Source organism: Colias philodice, chromosome 12, assembly GCF_061535455.1.
Source record: "Colias philodice isolate Cphi_HAF_F1 chromosome 12, ilColPhil1 Martin Lab GWU primary, whole genome shotgun sequence".
Lineage (NCBI taxonomy): Eukaryota > Metazoa > Arthropoda > Insecta > Lepidoptera > Pieridae > Colias > Colias philodice.
This window is the reverse complement of record NC_143097.1, coordinates 11,329,784-11,351,840: the sequence shown is the minus strand read 5'-3', so window position 1 is coordinate 11,351,840 and position 22,057 is coordinate 11,329,784. Positions and strand designations below refer to the sequence as shown.

The window sequence follows — 22,057 nt, the reverse complement described above, 5'->3', positions numbered from 1 at the left end:
CCCTAGGCCCTACATTATTCAAAACAAAATAAAACACCAAATTCCCAGAATCATTTATTGAAACATTAAGCTTTGATAGCCGCAGTAACCGGGTAACCACGCCTCAGCCCCATACACTGATCCCGGTCTATGAATAGAGTCGTCGACTTGTTGCGAAGATCCGCCTCTAGTCCCGCGCGAACACCTAACAACGTTTGATGCGTTCCTTCCGCCGTGGCTATCTTGGATCTCAGCGTTTCCATGGTTTCTTGCAGGTCACAGCATTCTTTGACCAATCTGGAATGTATTATAATTAGCGATGGTTAGGAGCTATTTTAAATAATACGTTATACTTACTGATCTAAGTTATAAGCACCATCCATAAACAAAGATTTATTTTATATGGCAACATCTACATTTGATTTGAAATTTAACGGAACTAATTAGTGTATCAAATCATTCAGCTATTCGTTAAAAAGTTATAAAAGCCCAAAAAATGTCGTAGTTTGAAGCCGAGAGGCGAACTGTGACATTTTTTGTAACTTTCTCGAAGTTTAAAAATTTCATCATTTCCGATCCTAATCCAAAAGGACATAACTTTATGGAAACAAAGTCAGTCAGTCTATTACCTTTGTATGTCTAGATAAGTCAGATTTGTCTATCAGCACGTACCGGTTCTGCGCCTCGTCCCGGCACTTCTCGAGGTGCGGTCTGTTGGTGCGCGCCTGCAGCCGCGTGTGCGCGACGCGCAGCGGCTGCAGCTTGTCCTCTATCGCTTTGTTTAGCAGCTCAAGGGTTTTTTCCACGTCGAACATCTCTTGCTGCACCTGTATGCGCAAACTCAATTAATTTATTCAATTAGACTTCTTTTAGAGGCACTTTCGAATCGTCATTACATATTTTTAACATTTACCACCGATTCGGAAAGCAGTATCTATGGAGAAGAACCGGCAAGAAACTCCATAGTTGCTCTTTTAAAATCATGTCATTATTCTACGTGTCATACTTACACGTGTCAAACGTGTTATACGTGTAACGTGTGACACGCATGAACGTGTGTTGTAGGTACATACTCACACGTGTAATACATGTGTTGCTCGTGTCACACGTATCTGACCATAGACGTGATACGCAAATTGTAGCAGTAGATATTATACGTGCAACAAATTATTGTGTCTCATCGTATGTATGGTATGACACTATAGTAGAGCCATTTTAATAGGCAACATTTGACAGTTCGACAAAATTCAACAACGTAACCTAGTAACGACGACCTAGAATAACATGATATTTCTTTTTGTTAGAACTGCACATTTGCTTAACTTTTTTCAATTACAATTACATATTTATAATAATAATGACCGATACAAGTAATTTTAGGATTAGATTTTACTGAAAAACCATTCTAAACATAATAAACAATTTCTGATTTAAAGAACTGACGTCGCTACAATTTTGTGTCAATAAACCTTTTTTCTTTTTAAATACCAGAGACGTTACTCTAAAAATCGAAATCTGACATCTAGAATCGAATGCATTGATTACTTGGGAATAAAAATCATCATAAATTATTGACATATTGTGTTTCAATTTCGATTGACAAATGTTTCAAGTCCGTATCGATTAATTCACTTTAATCGATGTTTTTAAGCAGGTTACCACCCTATGAAGATAAAATTGATAGACGTCAAATGTTGCCTATTAAATTGGCTCGACTATAGTTATAAAGGAATATTAAATGTTATCTCGAATACTAGTTACTACGTAAATAATAAAAAATCAATAGTTAAAACCTCAATTTATCTGGTGAGTATAATATGTTTCCGTCATTAAACGATTAAATAAAAATCCCTAAAGCTATAACAGTCTACAGTACCTTGTGCAAATGCAATTGCAGTTTATTCTTTATCTCGATGGTCTCAGCGATACGACGCGTGAACGCGCTGTTAGTGTTGCTCCACTGGTCCCAGATCTCCGTCGCCGACACGTTGATCAGGTTCTCCGCGTCTGATAACGTGTTATCAGTTATAGAAATGTAGAGGTGGGGGGATCCAGAAGTTACCGGAATGATAATGTCGAGAGATGTGAGAAAATTTGATTGGTAGGAAATTATTTGTCAAATTATGAGAATTATAATTTAGTCTAACTATTCGAATAGGTGAGTTATTAGTTTAGTGAGTGTGTGCTAGTAAATAACTTAGCGAATAGCGAGTGAGTGAGTTAGTATATCACTTAGTGAGTGAGTGAGTATATCACTTAGTGAGTGAGTGAGTATATAAGTGACTCAGTCACTAAGTGGTGTGTACACGTTACCGGAGAGCATCTGCACGGCCTTGGCGCGCTCGGACTGCGAGCGCTGCAGCGTGGCCGCGCTCGCCGCCGCCCAGCGCTCCGCGTCGCACACCGAAGGGTCGTAGCGCTCTATACCCGCGTAGAATTGCAGCCCCTGAGCGTATACTGGAGCCTTTATATCTCGCATACAACTAGTTATAGCAAATTTCGTAAAAAATCCACACCCCTGCTGCCCAGCTGCATCTTACAGTCGATATGACAGAAAACAATCCCGCGTTTATACCTCGCATATAGTTATAGCGATTTTCATAAAAATACCACACTCCTGCCACCCAGCTTCATCTTATAGTCGATATGATAGAAAACAATCTCGACAGGCTGACCAGCTATATAAGACATATCGGCCATCCAGTCAAAAAAGGAAATTTATCTTAATGAGAAGAGCCATACTTAGATATTTGTACTTGTGTGAATCACAAAAAAGCTCGAAGCTCAACTAACATCAAAAAAGAATGGCAACGCTTAACAATTTACGTTAACATAATAAAAAACATACTAGCAAACCGGGCGAACTCCGTTTCGCCAACTTTTCTTTGCTATAAACCTCACGGAGCCCGAGACCTTTCCAACGAATGTAAAACCGTGGAAATCGGTTCGTGCATTCTGGAGTGCGTTTGCGTCAGGAAGGAAAACCCGACTTATTTTTATATAGCAGATAATACACAACTACTAAAAATAGTTATTACACGTATAGATTCGAGTTTTGATCAACGTACACATTACACCAATACGGCCTCCATTACTAGCGACAATATAGCCCTATCTTCAAATGTATGAAACATTTTGGTCCTTCGAGCCGGATCTATAACTTGTCTTAAGCATCTACAGTCAACTGTAGTGACGCTACCATCAACTGACAAACCTAACCATTGATTATCATCTGAACACTGAAAATGCTTATATCCTAAAATATTCATTCTTGCTCCTAACTGTGATGAAAATGTCGTCAAGAAATTCCGCATGTCACGACAACAAATGTTTACTGAAATAAGAAGTTTGTGTCATTTTATTTAACAAAGATGGATTGAATTTATCACAAAGTTTTTCAATACCTACGTTTTCATGGTGCAGGTAAGTTTTTTTTATGCAACAGTTGATCGACATTATTTTTAACGAAATAGCTACCATGAATACGAGGCTATAATAACGTATTCATACCAAAAATGTCAAAAATATCAAAAAGGGAAATTGCATTATTAAAACTTTTATAAATTTACTGCTCATTTAACAAATACACATAATACAAAGCAACGTGAACAAATAAAACAAAACAAAACCAAACCTTAGAGAAGTTGTTCAGTTGATGGCACATGGAGTCGATTCCCAAAGCGTATTCTTTATTGCGCATATCTGTCTCGAGCTCGTTCTGTGTGGCTCGACAATTCTTCGACTGTTGACGGACCTATATTATAAACATAGATATAAAAAACAAAGAGTAATATTTTATTTTACTCTAGAAATACATTATTTTTTTAATGTATGTATTTACCAGCTGAAAACATTAGCCTGTGACTGTATCTATTTTTGCTAAATAAATATTGAAGCTCCGTATCCGTTCCTCTAACCATCAACAATAAAATCTATTAGAATCAATAATACCTAATTCATAAGAATAGCTCGTTCAAATAGACAAGTAGATAGTAATAAATAGAACCTTCTCAAGCATGTTCCGAAATTTATCCTGGCATTCCCGGAGTATGGCCACTTCTTTGAGAAGAGATTGCTCCACAGCATCGTGGACCTGCTCGAGTCCTATAAAAAATATATTTAAATAGCTAAAAAATGGCATAGAACATATGCATTGCAACCATCTCGCTCAAGAATTTTCTGAAACAAAACTCTGCCCATGAATTAATTAGGCAGAGTTCAATAAAGGATACAAAATAAAGCTGCGTTTCAACTAGGCAATATAAACTCGCAATCTTTTTACAGATTGTGAGTCTACTATAACACTCGCCCTGTCTCTTCTCGCGATGGTACAGACACTCCTGCACGATGTGCAGCGGCCCCTCGATGCCGGCCACCGCGCGCTCCAGCTGCCGCCGCGTGTCGTTCAGCTTCTCGCACGTGCCCACCAGACGCTCCATTTCGATGGACACCTAGCGCAATGTTTTGTTTTCACATCTAGTTATAAAGTTAATTAACGCTTCACCCGTTAGAGGAAATTAACGCCGCAGTAATAGCGCCATCTATAGTAAATATTATGGTTACTGAATAAGCAAAACAATTTATTGAAGTGAAACTTCTTTATCGGGGTTGGAAAAAAATTTAGTGCACATTTTTTGGTTACGCGCCTTCTTTTTCTTATCCCTACCACGCGTTATTCGACGTATTTCTGTAAAGTTGCATAATATTGTAAATTATTTTTTGAAAAATAAGGTCATAAAGAAGTTCTTCTTACGTGTGTACACTAGTCCACGCACACATTTTTTTATTTATTTAATTTTACTTCGCATTGGAAAAAAATTATTTACTGTGTTAAAAATAGCATAATATGTCACTCTCTAGCTGCCTAACTATCGCCAGACAAATAAACCACACCATAGGAACTATCATTCCGATGCTACGCTAAAAGTTCTGACGTTGGATAACAAAATTCTTATGATGAAAAAATCTTATTACATGTGAAAATAAATGCATGGTTACATATTTCAAGAAAAATCAGTCAAAATTTGAGAGTGATTTCTCTGTTAAACGAATATAAACAATAAATGTAATTCACCAACTTTGTTTTAAACACACATCTCACCTCATTCCTCCAGAAAGTGGTGTCGGTGATGCGCTCACCGATTCGTCTGCCAGAGTCACGCTGACCCTGAGTTCCGATCTCATCAGTCTCTCTGCGATTTTTATTTAAAAACAAATTTCATTTCCTGTTTTAGAGTATAAGACAGAGATAAAAAATCTAATTTCCTTGACATACCTCAACATCCTCATAATATCATTCCGTACACGCTCCGAAAAGTTTCTCTTCGCGTCTGACTCATTATAATTCTTGATACTGTTCTGATTCCATTCATATTGCGTGTATCGTGTATAAAGGGCAGCTCGAGCAGCGTGCTCGGGGCTCCGGTCGAAGCCGGTCACGAGGTTCGGAAAGCGGAGCGGTTCCGCGGCCATGCCGGCTGGCGTGTAGCACGGGTCCACCATCGTGTTAGTTATGGGCTGGGATGGCCTTGCCATAGACAATTAATGTCGTTAATAAATTGTGCGGTGATATTTTGAATATTTATTGGGAAGGACTAACTAACTGGTTAATTAAACTTGAAAGCGATAGGTAGTTGCTTTCGTATATTTACAATATTGAAATAGGAAAGTGGAGTGGTACAGAAATTATGCACATGCATTGTAACAATAATTTCGCTTTTTGTCTAGTACTATTATTCCAATTTTAATGAAAATAATAGTCATGTCTTTATAATATTTTGGACTTACTTTCAATGAAACCTCTTTAATATTATAAAATAATGTAAAAGTTGCAACATAAATATGGAAATATTTTAAAGAAATCGGTTCAGCCGTTCTCGAGTTATGCGCTTACCAACACATTTTGCGATTCATTTTTATAAGAAAGATATGTTACGATCATACATAGGAGTAACTTCGATTTCTTCGTAACCCATAATAGGCCTCCATGGATGTTTCTTGGGCGAGTGGAAACAGTAGCCCACTTGAGGAGGCACACTTGGAGCACCCGCTGTCTCTTTTACGGGGCTCCATTGTTGTAATTGCTGTAAAATAATATTTAACAATTATGATCATTGCAAAGCTTAAAAACTCAATACCATTAGGTAGGTAAATAAAAAAATTACCGTGCACATTGTTACTTCCTTAGCCATTATAGATATTTTATCTAATCTCACCAAAATAATTTAAAATAACGGTTTCATATAAAATAAAACATAAAAATAAACTTATGGCTATAAAAAATCAAATTTGAATTTGGTGTCGTTTTATAATGTCAGTCATGATTTATAGAATTTTTATTTATGACATCAGTTCAAAATACATTATAAAGCCGATTGTACATTTTAAACGCTTTGATTTTAAAGATTATGTTTTTAAAAAAAGCTAAATTGTGCTGGAGTCTACTAGATTGCTATTCATTGGAATGTTTCCAGCGTTCAGTATATTAAGAACAATAGTCTAAATTATATTATAATTATGCATTATTCTGAAGAACGACGCTTGGCATGTATTCCTTGCTTTAATTTTGACATTTGATTTGACTGTCTCGCTCGCTCTAGTTGTCAATTTGACATTGTCACATTCGATAAATCTCATTTTTCTACTCAAGTTTCTTTGATTTATTAATTGGAATATTTTGAAGACCTTCGGTGAAAACCTTCTTTTTATGATATTTATAAACTTGATTATATTGCATTATTAATTTATTTGTTATGGTGTGAAAATAAACATAACGATGAGCAACGTTCCGGAAAATGCACCGAATCGTAAGTCGCAAGTTCTTGCATAAATATTATTTGAATTTATAGAGCTTATGACTATCAAGAGTGTTTATATTTAAATTGTAGATTGCCCTGGAACCCAGAGCGAGGATGCAGGCAAAGTCTCTGCTTGTGCAGGATGCCCAAACCAGAATATTTGCGCATCAGGTAAACCTTGTTTTTACTCCAAAGATCTTTATAAAGCGCAATTCCTTATATATGGCTTAATATATAGATATAAGAAATTATTTTTCACAAATTACGCACATTAAAACGTCTCGTAGTCGCACATAAGTACCATAAGAATTAATTATATAAATTTAATCCAATAGTGTGTTTTCTGCAATTGAAACGTGGATGAATCATGATTATAAATAGTGATTAAGTATTGAATTCTAATGTTAAGAGTCTATCATGTATTCTAATCACATTTATCATTATACAACATAGGTGTCCCATCAGGCCCAGATCCTGCCATAGAGATAATAAAGAATAGACTTTCCAATGTAAAACACAAGATTCTAATACTATCTGGCAAGGGTGGTGTTGGGAAGAGCACAGTCACATCTCTGCTTGGACATGCTTTAGCTGCACGGAACCCAGATATCAATGTAAGTATTTAATACTCATTCATTTGTATTATAACACTTAGTAACTTTATGTACTCTCTTGAGTTACCAAAATTATTTTAATAAAGCTTTACTTTGTTCTCTGATCATGTGAATTGTAATACATTCTTTTAAACTAGATAGAAGAAAGAATAACATTTGCTTAAAATAACTATTTATTCAATTTTTATGCTTGAAATCAATGCCAATTTTGAAATCAAGTTCACCTTCACACTGTCAAATGTTTGTTATTTGTCATTGAAAATGATTATGATTAAAGACATTTATAATTCATGCATATAATTAGAGCACACAGGCTCTAAAATTTGCTGCTTGCATCTTATATTATTTTTAGTGTCCGACCGAAACTGGTTTCCAGGCCGAAACCGAAACCGAAACCGAATGTTCGGCCGTGGCTTCAGTTTCGGCCGAAACCGAAACCGAAACCGAAACTCACGTGGTCAAGTATGAAATTTCTAAAAATACTGAACTTTGGGGGATTTTACCTATTATTTTGCCTTAATTAGGGCATAAAATGAAAACACAGTATATTAAATTTGTTGTAATCATTTATTTAATATAAGATAAAAAAATAATATTTTTAAAATATTAATAACTAACGGTCCGCCCCGGCTTCGCCCGTGGTACATATTTCGCAATAAAAGGTAGCCTATGTTCTTTCTCAGGGTCTAAAGATTATCTGTGCCAAATTTAATCAAAATCGGTCCAGTAGTTTATGAGCCTATTCATTACAATCAAACAAACAAACAAACAAAGTTTTCCTCTTTATAATATTAGTGTAGATAACAATTTTATAATAATTATAACGCATGTCATTAAAGAAACGAATCTTAAATGGCGGCGCTTATCATTCCCTCTTGCTTACACACGGCCGTACGGCATGCAAAAAAAATTGGGAAAAGTAAAATCACTAAAATGTATTTGATTTTCCCTATAATAGTTTTTATCATAAATTAACAATGACAATTATGTATTTGCGATAGTACTTAAATAATGTTTTTTTTGGAATTTGACAAAATATTTTCTTTGGGAAAAGTTGCTCAGTTTTATGGGCTCATTACAAGTATTATGGGGATTTTGTTGCATTCTGTATACGTAAATATGATAATTCATATAAATACACAAATACCATAACAAAAAAGTTTGTCAATAAACAATTTGAAATAATTAATAAAATACCCTACCATATGTCAGTGTCAGCTTTGGCCGCCATTGAAGATTCGTTTTTTTAATGAAACGCGTTATAATTTTTATTATTTTTTCAAATTAAGTTCTCAGTAAAATCAGTCATCTAAATCAAATCAGTAATTGTAACTGTTACTTTAAATACTAAGTATTGGTATTTTGAGATCTTTTTCTTTATTAATAGAGTCTTTAATACTTTGGATTGGTATTTGTACTTAGAAGAATAATCTCTGGTACCTCTTATATAAAAATAATAATTATTAATTACTATTACACCCAGTTCCAATCTCAACATAGATAATCAAAAATTGTTTCCACCAGCGTGGGTCAACCAACGCTTTGACAGCGTCCGTCAAAGCGTTGCCGAGGAAAACGAAGTTAGGCGAGCGTGAACGTGTGTGAACTACGTTCACTGAACTTGCGAAATAAGTTTCGGTTTCGGCAAAAGTTTCGGCCGATTTTGGCCGAAACCGAAACTGCGGCCGAAACTTGATTTTTGGCCGAAACTCGGCCGAAACCGAAACCGAAACCGAAAGTTCGGTCGGACACTAATTATTTTTATCCCTTTAAATATGTACACAAATTGAAGAAACCAAGCTAGAAGTAATAGTTAAATAGGAAAAAAATGTACATAATATACATATATAATTTTGTATGATTATTACATAATAATCATAAATGACAGACTCAGAGCTTATAATAAAGATATCCTTGGATAGGGCATTAGTTATATTTGGACATGTAATATAAACGATTTTACCATTATAGATATGGTTCAGTTAATACCAGTTTCAAGTATAAATAAACACTTTCATGGGAGTTTTGAACTCAGATAAGCTATGGCTCATATCAATGTTGTCATGTCATTGATAACAATGTTTTTTATTATTGATCTGTGGCAATGTGATTACTTATATTACATTTTTTCAGATAAATTTTGAAAAAAAAAGTTGGTGAGAAAGACATTGTTTTTAGACATCCCTCAGCTACTCCAAAATAAGCAAATTCTACTGTATGTATTACTATACTGTATAACTTCACATAAACATGACTTTCATAATATTATATTACAGTACAGACACACAAAATATTTTTTTTTTTTTTTAATAAACATGTGCCATGAATTTAGACATGTTAGTTTTTGTGAATATCAATAAAAATTGATAAACCAAATTTTATAGGCTGCATTAAATGCGCATTACTTTTTATTATTTTATTTTATTATTTTGTTCTGTAACCCAAAATAATTGTGAGTTTCATCAAAGTTCAACGAGGGCTTGACCCTAAATTTTATGTTCCACAATTTGTACAATTTGTTCGTAATAAAACTCGCCGTCTCTTAAACCGATAAACAATATTAGAAAATATTTTTGTAAATTTTATACTTACTAAATACTACATACGGATCTAACTTAGTTTCGCATTTTCTAATATCATAATTACCCGGTTATATCTCGATCTCCTCTCGTGCGAGTTTCCGAATTCCATCACTGATTTAAAAAAAAAGATATTTGGCGCCAAAATACGCAACGTCAAAGTTTATAAACTCCTTGGTGGAGTGAACATGTTTTTCTAATACATAAGTCCCAGTCCCAGACGCGTGTATCGATTTCAAAGGCTCGACGGCAAAGATTTTGCAATGGTGCCTTCCGTGTATCGTTTGGTACTGCCTGGTACAACCTTGGGTACTTCATATTTTATTGTTCTTATATAGGTCAGGCTGTGGGATTGGAATAAGTAGCTCGTAATTTGCTTATAAGTGTTAGTGTTTAGATAGGTACCTACTTAAGCTTTAAAAAGAGTTTAATTGTAAATGTAATGTGTTCTTTATTAGAGATAGATTCAGTTGCCTGTTATATATTTTTTTATCACGGAAAGAAGCAAGCATAGTAAATAAACATTCCTTATATTATACATATACATATTATATTTTATTTGATGCGGAATTTGTAACAATTGATTTGCCAATTGCCATAAAGGTAGGGTTACAGTTCCATGCAAAAATTCACCAACATGCAAGTCGTGAGTTCGTGCATTTTCGTACAGATGACACGCAGATAAGTCGATTTATACAAAAGTTCTAATATTTATTAAAAAAAATGAATCCCAAAATGTGTTGGTAAGCGCATAACTTGAGAACGGCTGAACCGATTTCGATAATTATTTTTTTATTATATTCCTTGAAGTACGAGGATGGTTCTTATGTAGAGAAAACGTAAACATGTACCACGGGCGAAGCCGGGGCGGACCGCTAGTATTTATTAAAAGTTTAATCTAAGTAGGTATATGAAATAATCTTTGATTCTTTTTGGAATTTATATACTTTTATAAGAAGTCTAGCAGAATAAATAAATGGTTTCGACAACGGTTTCACGACTTTTGAATCGTGAAACCGGTCATAACAATAAAAGATCGGTTTTAAATAACATTTTAAATAATTACTATGTATAATTGTGTATGTTTATCTCAGGTGGGTATACTAGACGCAGATATATGCGGGCCGAGCCAGCCGCGCGTGCTCGGCGTGCGCGGTGAGCAAGTTCACAACTCTGGTTCGGGATGGTCGCCTGTTGTGAGTATTCTTATGAGCCTGTTGTGATATTACATAATTAATCATAGATTATAAAAATGCAAATGTTTGAATATTAACTGTGTGCGTTACATTTTCATGATATAAACCCTCCCTCTCTCTCTTTATCTTCCTTACTAGTTCTCTAAGTCGCGTGTTTTGTGTAAATAAATGTATAAAATATCGTAATATTAATATTGTTTTATTTTTGCAGTATGTTAAAGACAACCTTTCGCTTATGTCCATCGGATTCCTTCTCGGCAGCCCAGACGATGCAGTGATATGGCGAGGACCTAAGAAAAATGGTAAGATTTGCGTCTATAGCTTAAAAAAAAGTGAAACGTCGAATGCAAATTAAAATTCATTTTTTTCGTAAGAAACCACCAAACATCGTTTCATTCTTTCGTTCAATCTTTGGCTGTTTCCAAAGAATAAAAACTTCCCACTTGAGACAACTAAAATTTCCCACTATAATATTATAAATGCTAAGTATCTGTGGCCTTCTATCCGTGCTATGCTTTCAAGCCTTATTCACTTAACCCATTGAGCCCCGAACGGCCCGATCGGTCCACGACACAATAGATTTTCCTGGGCCTGAGTTATTAAAAGATAAAAACTAAGATAAATATCCGAAAATATATACAAAGATACTAATTTTGTTTTGCAAGTTAAATAAAGAAAAGCGAGATAGATATGTATGTGTATATGTATGTTTAAATGCATTTGCTTGTTTCCTTCAGGTATGATAAAGCAGTTCCTAAGCGAAGTGGACTGGGGGGATCTTGACTACTTATTGATTGACACACCTCCAGGTAATTAATAAATGAATTTTTCTGCCTGTATGTAAATATTTTATGGGTAGTATTTAAACGAGTGACTGTAAATTAAAGTTTTAGTTATCAAAACTAATTAATGGGGGTAACAGAATTACTAAGTAAGCGACTGACTGCGAGCGATGAAAAATTAATAGATCAGCAACTAACAAACATTAATTTGCGTTACATAAAATACAAAATGAGCAGCTTCATAATATTTGAGCGACCTAATATTAATTGTTTGAGTGACAAAATTACGTCTTGTATTATATTCATTATTTGGCATATGATTTATTTATACGAGGTATTTCGAATAGAAAAATCACTTTGAAAAATACTATAATGGACAGAGTAGGTACTATCAGTTCAATTTGTTTTTGAAAGTTTTATCAAATAACTATTTGAACAATTTATTCTAGTGTTTTTAGTCGCTCTAGATGAGCGTAATTTAGTCGCTCACTTAGTAATCCATTCGCTCAACTAGTAATTTAGTCGCTCATATAGTAATGTAATCACACAGTTAGAATTCTAATATATCAAATGGATTAATCACAATCCTCCTTTAGTACGCTCAATCTGTATTTTATTATAAACTAATATTCGTTGCTTGTTTAGTTTATTTGTCGATTACTCAAATTCATACCGCTCAAGTTATTAAATCAGTATCTCATAATCAGTCGCTCACTTTATTTTCAGTCGCTCGTTTTATTATTCCCCATATTTTATTAAGCAAAGATTGAGATTTAAAAAGGATTTCTGAATTAAAAGAATGATAGGCTTCCTTTATTCCGTAAAGAAAATAAATAAAAGATACTGATTGATTTAATATTTTATGTTTTAAATATTAATATATAGAATTCAATGATGAATAACTATAAATTTCTTAATACCTATTTATTAGACTTATTACTTATTTTATTTTAAAGCATTATATAACCATTGTCTATACCACGTTCCCCAATACAGGCACATCAGATGAGCATCTATCATCCGTGCAGTATCTCACCGCGGCCGGCCTATCCGGTGCAGTGGTTGTGACAACACCACAAGAGTTAGCACTATTGGATGTGCGTAAAGAGATACAGTTCTGCAATAAACTGGGAGTCAAAGTTTTGGGTGTGGTCGAGAATATGTCGCTCTTTGTGTGTCCGAATTGTCAGGTATGTTTAAAAAAAAGGTATATGACAATTTAATTCTTCAATAAGTTCTCAATAATGTACATAATTAAAAAAAAATGGCTTGTAACTCTAAAATCTAAAAATAAGTTGTAGCTAACACTAGAATAAGTACTACTAACAATATATGAGCAATGCTGCCTGATATAAAAAAAATGTGTGCGTGTACTAGAGTACACACGTAAGAAGTGAAACTTCTTTATGTCCTTATTTTTCAAAAAATTATTTACTATATACAATATTAAAGAAATACGTTAGTCACACGCTCGTCGCTACCTACTTAAATATTTACACCGGCCGCTGCTGCAACTCGCTCGCTTCGCTCGCTCGGCTCGTTCGGTAGTTCAAAAGTTAACCTAAGATGCTCGTCGCTTCGCTCCTCGCTACCTATTTGAATATTTACGCCGGCCACTGCCGTTTTCAGCTTATAAAGGATTTCGACTTAGGCGGATTTTGATTGGACAGAGAGTTTGAGGTTTATTCTTATAAATTTTGAATTCATAAAATTATAATTGAACACCTGACACCAATCAAGCAAACACGTGTTTACGTGAGTCATAGACTTATTATCGTATACTCCTAAAATGTTTTCTAAGAAACAATAGTGTACTTACATTGTCGGCACGTTCTTAAAGTCGGTAACTTATTTTTGTTCGAACAATAGAGGTAATAAATTCCTAATGATCAAGTTGTAAAGGTTGTAAAATATAAAATATTCTATATTAAAACGTATATATAATATGTGCGTCATTAATTTCTGACTGTTTCGAAATTTGGTGCAAAATAAAATAGTGTGTAAATAAAATTTGTAAAAAATCAATAAAATAAAACAATTGAGTAAAGATCTATAGGCATATTATGTATGTATTTATACAAGATATGAATGTATATTTATACAGGGAACTTCTCAACGTGTTATCTATGAAATTATACTTTTACTCAATTGTTTAATTTTATTTACACACTGTTTTATTTTGCACCAAATCTCGAAACAGTCAGAAATTAATGACGCACATAGTACATAATATATACATATTAAGACAGAGGTTAAGCTTAAATAACTTGAAAAATAAATAACATGATCACGCCCACGTGTTGGTGTTTTAAAAAATTCAATCATAAACTGAGAATAACTGTAAATATTTTAGAATTAGAAAAATAAATATGTACCACAATAACATTCAAGTATTAGAAAAAATTTATACATAATTCCACCCACGTGCTAGTGTATCTATACATATTATCTATACATATTATAATAAAATTGAAAAAATTGAAAAATACAATCAAAAAGTGAGGTTAATTTTAAATAACTTAGAAAAATAAATACCATAATTACACCTAAGTATTAGAAAAAGATATGTAATTACTTACTTTTTTTTTAAATTCACTGGAATTAGAATAATTAAAATAAACACTTTGATTGTGCTGATCACTTTAATATAATATTATCACGTCACCATAGAGCGTTGGAAATAAATACGAGTGCAATAGAAAAACGGTCAAGTAAAGTGGTAGGACGTACGTTAAAACGATACGATATCCCTACTCCGCTGGAGAAAGTATACGTCGAATCACGCGTGGTAGGGATAAGAAAAAAAATGTCACGAGTACGGCGTAACGCAAAAATGTAACGCGCGCGACGTAACGCAAAAAATGTAACGCGCGCGGCGTAACGCAAAAAATGTCTCACAAAATTTTTGTCCACCCCCGATAAAGAAGTTTCACTTCAAAAAAAAATAATAATTCATTCAAATAGAACACATATGTGCTGTTCTCAATCACATATTTGAAGTGAAACTTCTTTATCGGGGGTGGAAAAAAATTTTGTGTAACATTTTTGCGTTACGCCGCGCGCGTGACATTTTTGCGTTACGCCGTACTCGTGACATTTTTGCGTTACGCGCCAACTTTTTCTTATCCCTACCACGCGTGATTCGAAGTATACTTTCTCCAGCGGAGTAGGGATAGCGTATCGTTTTAACGTACGTCCTATCACTTTACTTGACCGTTTTTCTATTGCACTCGTATTAATTTCCAACGCTCTATAGTGACGTGGTAATATTACATTAAAGTGATCAGCAAAATCTAAGTGTTTATTTTAATTCTAATTCCAGTGAATTTCTAAAAAAAGTAAGTAATTACATCTCTTTTTCTAATACTTAGGTGTTATTATGGTATTTATTTTTCTAAGTTATTTAAAATTAACCTCACTTTTTGATTGTATTTTTCAATTTTTTACAATTTTATTAATATATGTATAGATATACACTAACACGTGGGTGGAATTATGGTATAAATTTTTTCTAACATTTGAATGTTGATTGTGGTACATATTTATTTTTCTAAAATATTAAAAGTTATTCTCAGTTTTTGATTGAATTTTTTAAAACACCAACACGTGGGCGTGATCATGTTATTTATTTTTCAAGTTATTTAAGCTTAACCTCTGTCTTAATATGTATATATAGTTACTATGTGCGTCATTAATTTCTGACTGTTTCGAGATTTGGTGCAAAATAAAACAGTGTGTAAATAAAATTAAACAATTGAGTAAAAGTATAATTTCATAGATAACACGTTGAGAAGTTCCCTGTATAAATATATACATATCTTGTATAAATACATACATATGCCTATATATCTTTACTCAATTGTTTTATTTTATTAATTTTTTACAAATTTTATTTTGCACCAAATTTCGAAACAGTCAGAAATTAATGACGCACATATTATTATATATACGTTTTAATATAGAATATTTTATTTTATGCTTTTTGAAGTGTGCAAAATAAAACAGTGTGTAAATAAAATTAAACAATTGAGTAAAAGTATAATTTCATAGATAACACGTTGAGAAGTTCCCTGTATAAATATATAATATACATACCTTGTATAAATACATACATAATATGCCTATAGATCTTTACTCAATTGTTTTATTTTATTGATTTTTTACAAATTTTATTTACACACTATTTTATTTTGCACCAAATTTCGAAACAGTCAGAAATTAATGACGCACATATTATATATACATACTTACGTTTTAATATAGAATATTTTTTTTATTTTACAACCTTTACAACTTGATCATTAGGAATTTATTACCTCTATTGTTCGAACAAAAATAAGTTACCGACTTTAAGAACGTGCCGACAATGTAAGTACACTATTGTTTCTTAGAAAACATTTTAGGAGTATACGATAATAAATCTATGACTCACGTAAACACGTGTTTGCTTGATTGGTGTCAGGTGTTCAATTATAATTTTATGAATTCAAAATTTATAAGAATAAACCTCAAACTCTCTGTCCAATCAAAATCCGCCTGAGTCGAAATCCTTTATAAGCTGAAAACGGCAGTGGCCGGCGTAAATATTCAAATAGGTAGCGAGGAGCGAAGCGACGAGCATCTTAGGTTAACTTTTGAACTACCGCACGAGCCGAGCGAGCGAAGCGAGCGAGTTGCAGCAGCGGCCGGTGTAAATATTTAAGTAGGTAGCGACGAGCGTGTGACTAACGTATTTCTTTAATATTTATTTATTTATTTATTTATTTATTTATTTATTTATTTAGGTTTACCAGTAATTGTTACACAAATAAGCAAGTATACAAAAAATAATCTTAAAACTAAGTGCACAATTTAAGTAGGTAAACACCACATGCGTACAATTAAACTATAAAAGGTGTTATTATACAGTGAGAAAAAAAAAAATAGTTATACTTAAATCTAAACAACAAATCAACATCCATTAGTCTAAGTGATTAACCAGGTACTTGTATTTATTTAGACTAAGGGAAAACATATCACAATCTTTAGCATATTTATTGTAAAGTCTACATAGTCTGGGAATCGGAGAGTTGGAACCAAGGACAGTCTTGCGTAATGGAGGAGATAAAAGGTTAACGGGATTTCTGGGATATGTAAAAGGAACTCTAAATTTGAATTTTGATAGCAACGCCGAACAGTTTATATGACCGTTTAAAATTTTAAATAAATACATTAAGTCTAATGCGTTCCTTCTATTATCTAACTTTTTAATTTTGAAGTGGGTTAGACGGTCATTATAGCCTTTTAATTCTTTTGCTTTGCCTACAGAAAACGCAAGATGATTTAAAAATCTCTTTTGAATACGCTCTATCCTGAGACTGTGCACTGCATAGTGAGGTCTCCACACAACAACACAGTACTCCAGTATACTGCGCACCAGCGTATTGTATAGCATTATTTTGGTTTCAGCATTTTGGAACGATTTAGTGTTTCTTATAATAAAACCCAAAGATTTTGAAGCCTTATTAATCGCTGCGTCAATATGAGGAACAAATGTTAACTTTTTGTCCATAATTACCCCTAAGTCTCGGATAGATGATTCAACTTGTAAGTGTGACCCATTCAATGTATAATTATGGATGATTGGATTGGTCTTGCGTGTGAATGTAATGCACGAACATTTTTTAATATTGAGCTCCATGCAATTGCTTTTGCACCAGGTGAACAAATTGTTGACATCATCTTGTAGTAACAAAGCATCATCAATGCTACCTATAGTCATGGTTAACTTAAGGTCATCGGCAATATTGTATATAGTAAATTATTTTTTGAAAAATAAGGACATAAAGAAGTTTCACTTCTTACGTGTGTACTCTAGTACACGCACACATTTTTTTTTAATTTTATTGTTTTATAAGCTACTTGGTTCTTGTCGCATCGGTCGCTCTTTCAGATCCGGCTCGAAGGACCAAGTTGTTTTAAGACTAACAAAAATAAAAAATAAAAAATCCTTTTTATTTCCTTAATCTTCTTATATATAAAAATGAATGGCAAAATGTGTTGGTAAGCGCATAACTCGAGAACGGCTGAACCGATTTCGATAATTCTTTTTTTATTATATTCCTTGAAGTACGAGGATGGTTCTTATGTAGAGAAAACGTAAATATGTATCACGGGCGAAGCCGGGGCGGACCGCTAGTAAAATATGTTTTACATTTCAAGTGTTTTTTAATATTAATTGATTTCAATGACAAAATTAAAGTAAATTATTCTAAGTTAAACAGCTAACAAATATGTTTTACATTTCAAGTGTTCTTAATATTAGTTGATAACAAAAATATTGTATGTTATATTAATTGTTATGTGAATTTTATATTGCTCATAATTTTGCCTAATTCACTTTTGATTACGAAAAAGATTGTTGTAAGATATATTTTTTTGTAAAATTTCTGTAGTTTATGTTCATTATATATTATCCGATTATATGTATACCTCGTAAAATAAGTCGGAGAAGAGATAGTTGATTGGTTGGATGCTTGGTTTATTAATAATTGTTAAATCGATCGATTGGCTGATCGAATTCATTGTTTCATTGATTAATTAATTCATCAAATTATGTATTCCCATTTCCTTGGTTATTTCATTAATTCACGGATCACTCTATTTAGGTTAAATTGTCAAATTAATTAATATTATGGTTGAGGGTAAATCTGTTTCTCTTTAAATAAATCAGTTTGTCGTTGAAGCCCGCTTTTCATTTACGTATCACTATCTAATAATATATCACATACAGAGCCGCAGCGAGATCTTCCCCGCCACAACGGGTGGGGCAGCTCACATGTGCGCGTCCCTCCACGTGCCCCTGCTGGGCGCTCTGCCCCTGGAGCCGCTGCTGGCCCGAGCGTGTGACGCGGGGCACGACTTCACGGGGCAACTGCCCCACTCGCCCGCTGCGAGGCAACTGGCTGTCATCGCGGAGAGTGAGTATTATTAACATGATTTTAAATTATACCGGCCGAATTGATAACCTCCTCGTTGTTTTGAAGTCGGTTAAAGAGCGTGGAGTTTCTAGTCGGTTCTTCTCGATAGATACTGCCAAGAAGCTTATATCTAATACACTGGAGATTTCAGTATGAACATTAACTTGTAACAAGAAAATATGACGTTGAATGACGCCTGTATGTTTTTTTATCCCTTTCACACCTACACTAACAACACTAACTTGGCAAGTTAGGTGGATATTGCTACTTTGTTTTACTAATATATTTTTTTCTTTTTACAGAGATTGTCGCAGCCTGTGAGAGCTCCTAGAGAATTAATAAAATATGGACAAATTTATAATGATTATAATGGCCTAGTCAAATAAGCTTAAATCAATGTGCTTACAAGTAATTTGTAATAATTTACAAATAAATTAACTATGTATATTGTTACATTATATCCGTGTTTTATTTGTTTCTATCAAAATGTATAAAGATTATGGGCTAGCTACACATTTTTTTTAATAATGATTTTAAATGGAAGCAAACACCCCCCACTACTATGACGTTGCCCACTACCTACTAAGATATATTTTCGTTGCAAAATGAAAAGTAGAATAAATAATATATCAAGACAAATCAATAATAAAATAGGAATGTAAATCTCGAAATTTTTGTAAACCAAATGTAATTTTTTTTGAAAACTCGGTTTAAATGACGGTTTTAGGCAAGTTTTAGGACTACTAAAACTACTACTACAACTACCATTGTCTATGCTTTACAAACTGAGTTTACAAATGACATCTCCTGTCTTGTCGATAATGTCATTATTGCTGTCAGTGTCAGACACACGATTTTCACAGGCTGTCTGGAAGAAGTGGTGTTCTTTTTAAATTATTTCGCAAAAGATCTCTATAAATTAACTAGGCACAAACACAAATTATGCGGACTAAATTGCGAACATAGTTGAGAACCAATTTTAAAAATTATTTGAATGTTGCATCACAAATTCAAATATTACATGAGTTCATGAGGTAAAGACTAAGCATGCCTGCTTATCATAATGAAGAAGAGGATAAGCCCTGTAGGGCATGCAGTGATTTTAAATCATGGACTAAAAGGACTAAGTCCAAGTCTACGCAGTCGAGTAAACCTGAAGAACCAGCCGCTCCTGTAAGTTTATCTCGTAAGCCGAAACTTCTAGCAAATTCGTAAAGTATTATACAATCATTTGATAACACAAGTAGAACTTTTATTTGTATTCATTTTTAAACTTGTTTATCTGTCTTTTAAGACTTAATAAAATTATGTGTAAAAATAAATAATTAGTAAAAGATTTTATTCAATTTCAAAAAAGAAAAAATTTCATCATCATATTGCACAATTACAATAAATATATCATCAGGCGATAACCTAACTTTAACATATCCATGTACAAATAACTATAAAATATTATTAAACCTTTCAGCCACCAACAAAACCCAAAGAATGTCCTCTTGACAAAGAGGAGCTGGGAACATCGACCTGGGGCTTCCTGCACACACTAGCCTCATACTATCCAGAGAAACCAACTAAATCACAAGCAGATGACATGACAAAGTTTTTCAACATATTCTCACAGTTCTATCCTTGTGAACCCTGTGCGCTGGACTTTCAAGAGGAGTAAGTTATATTAATGTTACATAGATTAAATTTACTAACTGTTTAAGTGTTTGAGAAATTTAAATGATAAGAATAAAATTATTGAATACTAGCTTGCTCTGCCTTGCTTTAACAGAATAAAATATAAAGTGAAATAATTTCTTAAATCAGTAGTTATTTGTTGCATCATTTCCATGTTATTGTTCACATCAAATTTTGAATAACAATCAAAATCTTTTTTTTAATATGAATCATTTTTGAGTAATTATTTCTCAATAATAAAAAATCTTCACATGCATGTATGTCGATGTAACTAAATTGACCATTCCATTTTCAGTATCAAGAAGAACCCGCCAAAAACGAAATCAAGAGACGAACTAGCAAAGTGGCTGTGTGAGAGACACAACACAGTGAATGTGAAACTCGGAAAACCCAAGTTTGACTGCAGCAAAGTGCATGAGCGATGGAAGGATGGTTGGCTTGATGGATCCTGTGATTAAAAGTTCACAGCAAAATGTTGCTTTACTAGAAGATGTATGAAATAAGTGATATTAGTTACCAAATACTGCCCCAGAACAATATATTTATTGACGCATTTATGGTTCCTATTCTTTGTTAACTCCAATCTAACTGTGCAATGCCTTTTGTCTCAATGAGATTGTAATTTTTTGTTATATTGTGTATCTGTAGTGTAGAATGATAATATGAGGTAATAGGATGTTTTGGTCTATTGTCAATTACTTTTAACAAAAAACAATAATTTTCCAATTCTATATTTATAGACATTTTTAAGCATTTATCACAGGTTTAACAAAAGGTAAATGCAACATTTTGGTTGTGAATTAAAAATTTATGTGAAACATATTTTATAAAATGCCTAGTTAGTATTAAAGTAGATATAATGACCGTGTGCTTTAGCTAGGTCTTGTGATGTGAATTTCAAAATGTACAATTTGTATGTATATATATTTACTGTTAAATAAAAATATTTGAAGAATTATGTGTAGTTTTTATTTAAACCCTGATTATCTGTGCGATTAGCCTATATAAAATTTAAATATTTTTATAATGTACTAAAATTATTTTAACAAATAAAGAATGGGTATAAGAAAGTAAAATTATAGAATTTAAAACTCTTTATTTATATTGTAATTGTTTTTTTATACACCACATTTGTGCCGTATATTTTGCAGACGAATTTGCATGCAAAAACAAGTATTTCCTATAACTTATATTACTCTGGTACATACAGGGTGTAATCGTTAAGTGTGCACAAGCGATTATTCCGTAACTATTGCAGATATCAAAAAACTTTAAACTGATATCGAAAGTACTAAAATCTTTCAAATGGGATATTCATATCTCATACTAAATGTATGGGAATTTTTTTTAGATATTTCTCGTATTATTTTTAAAAATTTATTATGGACATTTTACTCATTAGGTTAAGTACTTTACATACTGTTTGACTATAATAATACGGTATAATATGACTTCTATTTTCCAGACA

General features: G+C 33.0%; 3 protein-coding genes across 3 annotated transcripts; 2 read left to right on the top strand and 1 right to left on the bottom strand.

Moving 5' to 3' along the window:
• Window positions 1–49: 49 nt before the first annotated feature.
• On the bottom strand, window positions 50–10,221 carry LOC149484280 (tektin-3-like). Its single transcript, XM_089701820.1, has 11 exons — window positions 10,037–10,221; window positions 5,923–6,062; window positions 5,255–5,506; window positions 5,081–5,171; window positions 4,289–4,430; window positions 3,986–4,083; window positions 3,614–3,733; window positions 2,293–2,425; window positions 1,856–1,986; window positions 652–806; window positions 50–276 (listed from the first exon to the last, which is right to left on the bottom strand). The coding sequence occupies exons 1-11, from the start codon at window positions 10,079–10,081 to the stop codon at window positions 66–68; spliced, it is 1,518 nt and encodes a 505-aa protein (XP_089557946.1). The 5' UTR covers window positions 10,082–10,221; the 3' UTR covers window positions 50–65.
• Nubp1 (NUBP iron-sulfur cluster assembly factor 1) lies at window positions 6,593–19,364 on the top strand. The gene is made up of 9 exons (XM_089701853.1): window positions 6,593–6,785; window positions 6,867–6,947; window positions 7,230–7,390; window positions 11,064–11,165; window positions 11,377–11,467; window positions 11,903–11,974; window positions 12,944–13,137; window positions 18,720–18,906; window positions 19,209–19,364. Exons 1-9 carry the CDS (start codon window positions 6,755–6,757, stop codon window positions 19,235–19,237), a joined length of 948 nt encoding a protein of 315 aa, XP_089557979.1. The 5' UTR covers window positions 6,593–6,754; the 3' UTR covers window positions 19,238–19,364.
• Window positions 19,365–19,730: 366 nt separating this feature from the next.
• Window positions 19,731–21,544, top strand: Alr (Evr1_Alr domain-containing protein Alr). The gene is made up of 3 exons (XM_089701753.1): window positions 19,731–20,079; window positions 20,375–20,568; window positions 20,885–21,544. Exons 1-3 carry the CDS (start codon window positions 19,954–19,956, stop codon window positions 21,045–21,047), a joined length of 483 nt encoding a protein of 160 aa, XP_089557879.1. The 5' UTR covers window positions 19,731–19,953; the 3' UTR covers window positions 21,048–21,544.
• The last annotated feature ends 513 nt before the right edge of the window (window positions 21,545–22,057 follow it).

Coding starts and splice junctions, on each gene's coding strand:
- Nubp1 (XM_089701853.1), top strand. CDS start 6,755: ATGAGCAACGTTCCGGAAAATGCACCGAATC. Junction 11,468..11,902: donor GCGAGGACCTAAGAAAAATG/GTAAGATTTGCG, acceptor TGTTTCCTTCAG/GTATGATAAAGCAGTTCCTA. Junction 18,907..19,208: donor ACTGGCTGTCATCGCGGAGA/GTGAGTATTATT, acceptor TTCTTTTTACAG/AGATTGTCGCAGCCTGTGAG.
- LOC149484280 (XM_089701820.1), bottom strand. CDS start 10,081: ATGGAATTCGGAAACTCGCACGAGAGGAGATCGAGATATAACCGG. Junction 3,734..3,985: donor TTCGGAACATGCTTGAGAAG/GTTCTATTTATT, acceptor TTTATAATATAG/GTCCGTCAACAGTCGAAGAA. Junction 1,987..2,292: donor GGCCGTGCAGATGCTCTCCG/GTAACGTGTACA, acceptor ACACGTTATCAG/ACGCGGAGAACCTGATCAAC.
- Alr (XM_089701753.1), top strand. CDS start 19,954: ATGCCTGCTTATCATAATGAAGAAGAGGATAAGCCCTGTAGGGCATGC. Junction 20,080..20,374: donor CTGAAGAACCAGCCGCTCCT/GTAAGTTTATCT, acceptor TAAACCTTTCAG/CCACCAACAAAACCCAAAGA. Junction 20,569..20,884: donor GCGCTGGACTTTCAAGAGGA/GTAAGTTATATT, acceptor TTCCATTTTCAG/TATCAAGAAGAACCCGCCAA.